The sequence below is a fragment of the Crinia signifera genome, chromosome 9 (genome assembly GCF_055691185.1).
Source record: "Crinia signifera chromosome 9, ASM5569118v1, whole genome shotgun sequence".
Lineage (NCBI taxonomy): Eukaryota > Metazoa > Chordata > Amphibia > Anura > Myobatrachidae > Crinia > Crinia signifera.
The window spans coordinates 84,698,355-84,707,964 of record NC_139225.1 but is presented as its reverse complement, the minus strand read 5'-3'; the positions used below and the strand labels follow the sequence as shown (position 1 = coordinate 84,707,964).

Genomic DNA, 9,610 nt, shown 5'->3' with positions numbered 1-9,610 from the left:
CAGGATGTAATTCTAATAATGTGCCCATGTCTCCGTAGAACTGCATAAAATGCATCCACTGAAAGGCTATGGATGGAAAGCCCTGTTGAATTAGGTTGTGGGTCATTATTAGTTTTAGAAGGTATTATGAAGTTATTTATAGGTTTGTTGTACAACTTACATAAACAGACAGTAAAAAAAATGCTTACACCTATTTTTTTAGCACAGTAATTCTGAACAATACATTATTACATGTGCTGCTGCCTAATGAGTGTCACATTTCATATAAATTTCAGGTCACCAGACATGAATCCAATTAACTTGGCTTGGACCCAGCTGAGGTTTACAAGACCTGAAGGGGCCTACACATGTAGCGACACTGCCAAACATAGCATCGCTCAGCAAGCCCACTCAGGACACAGCAATGTGCCAGCGTGGTCTGCTGAGCGATTAGCTATTGCGTTGCCCCTACACACGGAGCGTTGTAGGGGTATTTTCTAAGCTGTCTTGATTTATCCAGCTTCCTGGATATTAAACGCCGGTCAATATCGATGCAGCAATGTAGGGGCATTATCTATGGAGATCGCTTAGAAAATGCGTAGGCCCCTTGAGGTTAAGTCTCAATAGCATATAATCTGTGATGTCTTTAAAACAGGACAATAAATATATTGATCATTTGTATAAGGTCTTGCCTGTGAAGGTATAAAGAAAGCCAATGCTACTTAGCTTTTAATATATTTTCTGTGTACCGTATACCCATCCATTATAAAAACTAGATTATGAAGTAATTATTGTAATTAACAATGATAAAGGTTTGAATAAAATAGCTTAAATAAAATTAAGCAAGCGTGTGGTTTTGTAATGCTTGCTAAAAATACAAGACTATGGTAAGATTATGTATGTGTAATGGTTGTAGTCACAATTTCTAATGTGATTGATTAGAAACATGGTAACAATTAGGGTGGCCAATCCAGGATCGATGGGATCCCGGTATTTGGCCCCAAAAATGCTGGGATTTCAGGATGCTGGGCAGCATCTTAGCACCTGCTTCTTTCCTACGATGCATGGATGATGTGACTCAGATATGCATGCTGTTGGTAGGCATCAAGAGTGGTGCTGACCTCATCTGGCCACGGGCCCCAGTTGTCAACATGGTACTGTGGTGGTGTGTTCACATGACATGGTTTGGGTCTGGCTTTAACACATCACATCGTCAATATGTAATTGCTACTTTGCATTGCTTGGTGTATATTTGCAACCCTTTACAGACTTCATATATTTCATGTACTCCACCCCACAATGATGGAATATTCCAAACAGGATAATGCACTGTGTCATGGGTTCCAAGTTCTTCAGGACTGGTTCAAGAAGCATTCTGGAGAGTGGCCACATCTGCCCGAAATAAACCCAATCGAGCATTTATGGGATGTGATGAAGAGATCCATGTGCACCAAAGATCCTGAAACCATAAAAAATCATTTCGCTTTGGGAAGCTATTTCAGACAGCGTCGGTCAACATTTCCATCCACATGTGACATTCAATGTCATGTTGACTTGCTGCACTTTGCCAGACTAGATACTGTGCAACACTAGGCACATTTCCCATTGACTTCTGTTACATCAGTGTAAAATGTAGGTGCTAAAATGTATTGCATAACCTCTACCAGCACCAGAGCCTATTTTGCAGGCAGGGGAGACCCAGCTACACACACTTTCTTAATTAAACACTATTCAGTAAAAAACGGTCAGTATTGCTTTTTTTGAGCACCTCAAAAGACTCCTAAGGCCCAAACACAAGGATATTTTAGTCCTAGTTATAAGTGATCTGTCAAGATCACTTAGAAGATCTGTTTAGGAAAATAAAACACAGATCGCTCCATGTGTATGCCTCAGAACGATGGATCACAACTGTTCTCAGAGAACACTGGTCAGCACACAGTGCTGGTGCATAGCATGTGCATACCGGCAATGTGTTCTGAGCAATCTGTGCTAAACTACATTGATCAGCACGGGGATGAAGTCACCCAGTGTGTATGGGCCTTTATTGTGTTTATCACATCACACTAAAGTAGAACCTGAGGGCTGTTTCACACAGTACGGTTCCTGCCGCACGGTGAAATCCCGTACGGCCAGGGAGCCGTGCCGCACTCAGCAGTTGTGAATGGACACTATTGTGTCCATTCACACGGGACGGCCACGGCCCGGCCGCACGGCTGCAGCCGGATCCCCCCACTGGAAGGGACGGCTGCCGGGCTGTGGCCATCCCTGCCATTATAAAATTCTGAGTGCGGCGCGGCTCCCTGACCGTACGGGATTTCACCGTGCGGCAGGAACCGTACTGTGTGAAACAGCCCTCAGGAGGATATTTACAAAGGTTAAAAAACACACTATTGATATGAAAAGATTTGTATAACCAAACATAACACCAGACGTAACATAAATGTTTAATGGTAGCTACATAGGTTCACAATGCTCTATTACAATACTGCACCAGGCTATACTATTAGGAGAGGTTGATTAATATGATATGGAGGTTGTTTTTCTTTTAACTTCATGAAAAACTGAAGAAAATTTGTAGTCCAGTGGAAATAAGTACAGAAATATGTTAAATAGGCTAGATATACTAGGTAAATATATTCAGATCACTACAGCAGAATATTGCAGCTGTTAGTAGTGTTGTTGATCGAACCTACCTAGTAATAGATCATTACAAAATTCACTGGTTTGAAGTGATCTGTTTTTATAGCATAGCAGCGATTACATTGCATAGTTAAAAAAAACTTCAAAAGTTTGGCATTAAAAAAGGTCCAAGTTTCTACAGTAATGTATTGAATTTCAGTCAGATTATAGTTGTAGCAACAAGAAGATCTTATACAAACCACTAATAAATAAATATCTATATCTATCTATCTTAAAAATATGGGTCAGGTAATATAGACCTGGCATAAGCTGGGTCACTTCAGCCCATTCTCTAATGCCCTGTACCATCCTTTTTCACTATACATACCACTTGTTCTGTCCTCTTGACTGCCATAGTAGCCACTGGATAGGGGAGACCCTTGTTTTCACTACACAACGGAGATGGAACAAAATACCCTTCATTATTATATACATGCAAATAATCCCAGCAAACAGCTAAACATTTGTACAAAAAAAAAAAAAAACATGGTTCCATTCTCGTTACATAAATGTTCTAATATTTTACAAAGCATAAAAATATCAGATATGTAGGAAGAGCCCTGGGCCCAATTTAAAAAATGTGGTTCCTGGGCACACAATCGCCACAGAATGCTATGAAACTGTTAACCTCATCTAAAAGCAGGTCCAGTGTGCTTGCTCGACATACGAATGGGGAAACATTGACTATGTTAATACTGGCAAAATGTCAACAAAACAGTGGTCAATAACTTCTGTTCAGATCTAGCAGTCTTTCAGTGTTCGCCAGTGGCATCGGATTCCCTCTACAGCATGACCATAATGTTAATCTACAGATGGTTGACATTTAGCATTGGCATGTCTTGTTGACACTTCAAAAATTTCAAACAATGGTCGATTATATCTGTTGACATGGTGACTATCTTCTAGAAGCATGTATGGTTCAAAACATACATGCATCAAATAATGCTGTAAATAGGGAGTAAAAAGCAACAGATTTGCAGATTTATGTTGTTTTCAACTTTCTCAAAAATAGATGAACAAACACTAACATAAACTAAAGCAGTCGGAAAAGCTAATTATGGAAAATCCTATTTGTAAAAGTTATAAAGCACTCACCCTCAGTTATAAAATGACAAAAAAAAAAAACAACAAAAGAAAAGATTGTGGGGAAAAACACTGTAAAACAATGAAACAAGTTTAATATTTATAACTACGCAATCAAAGTAAAACTAGGTGTCCCACTTCAGGTTCATATAACAGTCATCAGGTGCATAATGTAATTTCTTCATAGTGCATTATGTTTTAATCTCAAGTAATCCAGCAATGGATTGGGAAGGGCATACAGCATATTTAATTTTTAAAAACCCTGAATAACCGCATTAACTTTGAAACATTAGTTTAAAACCTTCGCAACTTCCTTCTTCTTGCACGACTTGTCTGTGGGATAATCAGTACTAGAGGGCACCTGCATCATTGGAGCCTCCTTTACTTATTTTGTAGAAATGTGAAAACTTCATGAAAATAGACAGACATCGACAAACCAACATAAATGGTTAATTTGTGTTTTTAAAGCCAACAACCCAAGCATTTAAATCATACAAAATTAAATAGAAAAACAATTATATACTGTAGGTTTTATTTTATTCAAAAAGTTACTGTCTCAAGACATAAATACAAATCAGAAAACAGTACAGAGGACAATAGAATGTGGAGGACAACAGGTTAGGTAAATATATAAAACATTTTAGCTGGTTGAAAACAAAGCTGTAAGAACTGCTTTCACAAAGATATACTCTGTCTAGAGTAAGAAAGAAATCGACAAGTTTAAAATGATATATACACAGTCCTTTCAGCAGTTCTAATAAATGCAGTGGTGTGAAGGAAGGATAGGCAGTCATTTCAGACACGAGTTTTATGCAACATGAGTCATATGTATCCATATTCTGTGTGTTAGGACTATGAGGTTCAAAAAAATTATATTCTATAATTCTCTGGTTAACTTATGGTTTTTGGCTACCTCAGCCTAAACAAGATTGTTACATACTTTTTTTTTTTAATTTTTTTTTTTTTACACAAGAGAAGTTTGTGTATTGCAAGCATAAGGCATGGAATGACTTTAAACCTTAGAAAAATGAAAGACAACTGACAAAAAATATACACATGAAATATAAGTTAATTTATGTTAATGTCTAGCTGCCTAAGCTGGGAAAATGGATTGATGTCAGATGGCAATTTTTGACCGTTAGCTGTGAACAAAGTATGAAGTGAGGAACAAAGCTTTGCTACAATAAAGCCAAGTGATTAGGAGTTACCTAGTTTTTTTTTTTTACTAAAATGGAGGAAATGTACTGTAACCTGCTGGAAGTATACTTAACCTGAAGACTGCTTGCAAAGACAAATAGATAAAACAAATATAAAATACAAATTTAAAAATTATTTTAAAGCGAGAATTCACGCTTCAACTATTTTTAAACATTGTTAAAACTTTCAATATATTTCTGAAACCTCATTTTAAACTTGGAATTTTAAAAGTAAGAAAAAACTAAACAAACTGCGCAATTATAAAATCAGCACCAATTTATATATATATATCATTTTATTTAAAATTTAGAACCCTATTCCCACACTCTAATAAGCTGTATAATTTCTGTTTAAATTTTTTTCTGCAAACATACTACAATAAGCGTCTTTATTTGGAGACAAAATACAGTGGCACTACTGGAAGGAATTCCACAACATTACATGTTTCTTAAAAGGACAAGCAAACTTTAAGGGTGATTAATGAGGAAGCATGGTTACCTCTGGATACCCTTGAGCAGTTAACCTTCAGAAGAGGTGTCTGAAAAAGGCTCCTTTGAAAGTGAAAAAATACAAATAAAACACCCAAAAGCTGGTTGTAACTTTTTGGAGACTGGTTACAACATAATTTATTTAAAAAAGAAAAAAAAAATGATTTTACAAATTTTGGAAGATATTGGAAACTAATACATAACCATATGGAAAATGTGTAACACAATCCAAGTTCCCCTAGTGTTAACAAAGCCAACACTATTGAATGGTAGAATAAGAATTAGGAATAAAAGAAAATCTTTGTGGGCATTGCAAAAACTAAAATATATAAATAAAGGGTTTTCTCCAAAAATAATACAACATAGCTTATTTCCCCACTGTTTACTTGTCCTTTATAGTTTTTAGGCATTCAAAACTGCCCCTCAATGCACTTAATCTTGGTAAGCATATCAAACTCTCCTTAGAGAAAAATTCTGTACAGAATTTCAATGTAACTACCACAAATTTGTCATTAAAAACTTCCTCTTCCATTACAAAAAAACTTCACCACAGAGTTGATAGATGAACTGGTATTAAAACATTGATACCCCAAGAACCTAGAGAGAAAAAAAACAAAAACACAAAATGGAAGTTAGGAGTATGTAAAAAAATGTAGAGAGATAGAAATGGAAAAATAAAAAAATAAAACTTTGGATGCATGTCAAAATTTGCAAAAATTATAAAAGCAATTAGGGAAAATGAAAAAAAAAAGTTATAGTATATACCTATGAAAATGTGACTTGCTGCAATCAAGTATCTACTGTCATGCACTACAAGTGTTTTGAATGGTAGGTGAATGGCGAATCATGCAGTTGTGTATGTAAAATGAGAAGTGGTTTATTAAAACAAACTTTTCTTGTGTTCTTTTTCTGTGTAAATTTGGCACAAAAGCCACATAACCGATTTGATACTTGTATTAAAAGTTATACATATTGAAATTACACAGAAAAGCGATATATTTTAACCGGAAATGACTGAATGAAGCCTTTTAACTCATCGATACTACTGTTGTTAGAGATTATATTTTAGTAGTATGCACACGAATGGCCTTATTCTTCAAGTCTTCTATAATATGTTATGAAAAGTCACACCACCGGCTTGAAAAGCATGACTGTTTAACCAGGAACACTAAGCAAATATCTTCAGGGATTACTGACATTTCCTTGCGTTTCCCCCCCAGAGTAATGGCAGTAATATTAAGGCCTAAAAACTTCAGCACACTTTAAAACTCCGTTGTTCTGTTTGGCAAAGCCATCAGTAAAATAAACATGTAATAGTCACAACCTAAAAAAATAAATCTGCACTACAGAAACAAGAGTTATCTCGCTAACAATTACATATAGAAAATATACTAGGACATTTTAAAATTTAAGTAATCCAGAAAAGTATTGACAATGATCATCAGTACACCTCAAATATTTTACATTTTATTAAGGTTAACCCACTTCATTGTCCAGTTATGATCAAGTACCAAATGGGTATCAGAACCTCATCTCTTCAATAAGTTTATTTTATTTCATTATTTTTAAAATAGCAGGTATGATGTATTTTAAGCTTACAGATTCATCCATGATTGAGGCAGGATCGAAGAAATCAGGTTTAAGTTCTGTTCTCTCTCGCCTGTTTTTAGATGGAGGCTAAAAAAGGAGAGTAAGTGTGAAGATATGCAATATAAATACAACTTATTTATATACCTTATGTAAAATATAAAGAATATCAGTCAAACATAATATATTGAAAGCACAAATCAGTTCTGCAAAAATATAAATTTACCAAACACCTGTTATTATATTATATTTGCTACAAGTTTCTAACAGTATTGTGTTCTTTAAGGAGATGTAGGTCTACACATGCAATGAGTTTCTTATTGTTACTACTTTTTCAAGATGTAGCATCAATACAAGTTTATCAGAATTAGTTGTAGTAAGGTGTACCCCCTGGGTTAAGTACATCGTATGTGGTCCGGTAGCATACAATGTATCATGTGCAACCCCCAGCAAGTGCTGTCAGATCCGATAAAACTTATGTGCAGCACTTGCGATCTTCTGACACAATCGTTAACGATGTTGTCTGTACATGAAGGTGGACATAGTTACCGACATGCGGAGTGTGCATCTGTGACAATGTAGAGCATAAACACTAAGCTATATTAAAAATAATATTGGCCCAAAAGGGAAAAAATAGATAAATAGCTTATAATATTGCTTGGTGGGCTTTCGGGGAGATTGCAAACCCCATTACAGAACGGGGGAAAAAAAAGGAAAACGAATGTGCTGGAGACATTAATCTTTTTATCTTGTAAAAAAAAAGGTTACTGCACCTGATCAGTGCAAAGCATCTCCGTAAGGGGTTAAAAGATATTGTTTGGGATAAAAAAAAAGCACTAAAAGAAAATAAAACATAATAAAAACATGCAATACCAAATGGATGTTTAAGCTCTTGTGATTTTTGCGGTGCCGGGTAAACAGAAAAGTTCTTGCCATGTGTCATAAAATTAGTTTGCCGTGGTGCAGCGGCAGTGGGCCGTGTGATAAGGAAGTCCTATCTGTCCCTTACTATTAATGGCAGGTTAACGGCTTTTCTCCTCAGCGAGGCATCACTCTCAGCATGTGGCCTCAGTTCTGTGCTTGTCCCCGGCAACTTCCAGTAATTCGGGTTAGTCTGCTTCCTCCAAAGCATTTAGTCATGGATGTAGGAAACTGGTTACTACTGTATGTTGTTTTTATGTTAAAAGTCTTCAATTTTTTTTTTATTTTTTTTTTTTAAACGGAACCAGCTATCCATAAATGTTAACTTTTTTGGCGGCAACCACGTGCGTTTATTGGTATTGCATACAATAAAAGAAAAAAAAAGATAAATAAAAATTAAGTTAAAACATGACAGTATACTTGTAAATAATTCTTTGTTTTTTTCAAGTGTGTCAAATCACAATTGCCGGTTCAAAATAATTTAATTTAAAAAAAAATTTTTAAAATCTATGTCTATGTTTAATCCTGAGGGATATGGTTTCTTCATATGATATATCCAGTTTGTTTCAATTAGTAAGATATTCTTTAACAAGCCTCCTCCTTATGTTAAAGAAAAGAATAAAGGTTACTACCATTGTCTGAATTGCATGCCATGTAAGAGTACAAAAATGAATTAAACCAAACCAGCGGTAAGATTTAATCCATATCAAACAAAACATATATACAATATAAAAAATGGACTTACAACACATAGGGGAGTATTCAATGATTTTTTTTTTCTCCATGTGCAGTGAATCCTAAACATTCGCTGCACATTTGCAGGGTTCAGGAGGGCTTCAGCATTCACTGCCAGCCCTCCCTGTCATCCTATTCCCTGCTGGCGAATTTTAACCACTGCGGCGAACGCCGCAGGGAGCCAGAGGCAGGCAGCGAGATGTAAGCCTCCCTACCTGCCCCAGAATTTGTGGGGGAGGGCTCTCGGGGCACAGGCAGCAGAGGATGGCCCCCGGGAGGGGCAGGGAGCCACTCCTCTGGTCCCGCACTTAACAAGCCAGGACCAGAGTGAAGTGAATAAATGAATAGCTAATAAGCGGCTCCGGCCCCCTGCTGGTGAAAGGGTAAGAAAAAATAAAATAAAAAATGTTAAAATAAAATAAAAATGTTATATATATTAATGTGATTCAAGCACATGAATAAAAATAGCATGCCCCTTCACAGAAAAAAAAAATATCAGATTTTTTTACACCAAAAAAAAACCCTTTATTTCAAAAGATCACTTTCCAGTTCACCTTAAAAAGATGTCGAATGCAAAATGGTGAATCATGGCAAAAATCAGGGAGAAAGCAATTCACCATCCTAGCATTGAATACGCTCTTGGCGAATTCCAGTGAAAACCCCATTGAAATACACCAGCGAATAGCATCGAGCATGAAACGGAGAACTGTCCGGAATTCACTGTTCGCTTTTGGCGAACAGTGAACATTGAATAGGGTGAATCAGTGTGAATTCAGTGAAAAAAATTCACCGCAAGGAGTGAAAACAGCCCGATTCGCCTAAAAAATGGTGAATCGGGAGCATTGAATACTGGCCATAGTGAATACCATAATAAGGATTTTTTAAAGCTAAAAAAATTGGAGAGGGGGAGACTTGGTAAAGAACCTCTTACAAAATGAAAC

At 36.2% G+C, this 9,610-nt stretch overlaps 1 protein-coding gene across 1 annotated transcript in view; it reads right to left on the bottom strand.

Moving 5' to 3' along the window:
- Positions 1 to 4,256: 4,256 nt before the first annotated feature.
- Positions 4,257 to 9,610, bottom strand: part of STAG2 (STAG2 cohesin complex component) — a 115,499-nt gene continuing 110,145 nt past the window's right edge. Inside the window, exons 34-35 of the mRNA XM_083159333.1 lie at positions 7,026 to 7,103; positions 4,257 to 6,023 (exon numbers count right to left, since the gene is read on the bottom strand). Of these exons, the coding sequence (XP_083015459.1) occupies positions 6,000 to 6,023; positions 7,026 to 7,103 (102 nt within the window). The 3' untranslated portion in view covers positions 4,257 to 5,999. The remainder of the gene's footprint in view (positions 6,024 to 7,025; positions 7,104 to 9,610) is intronic.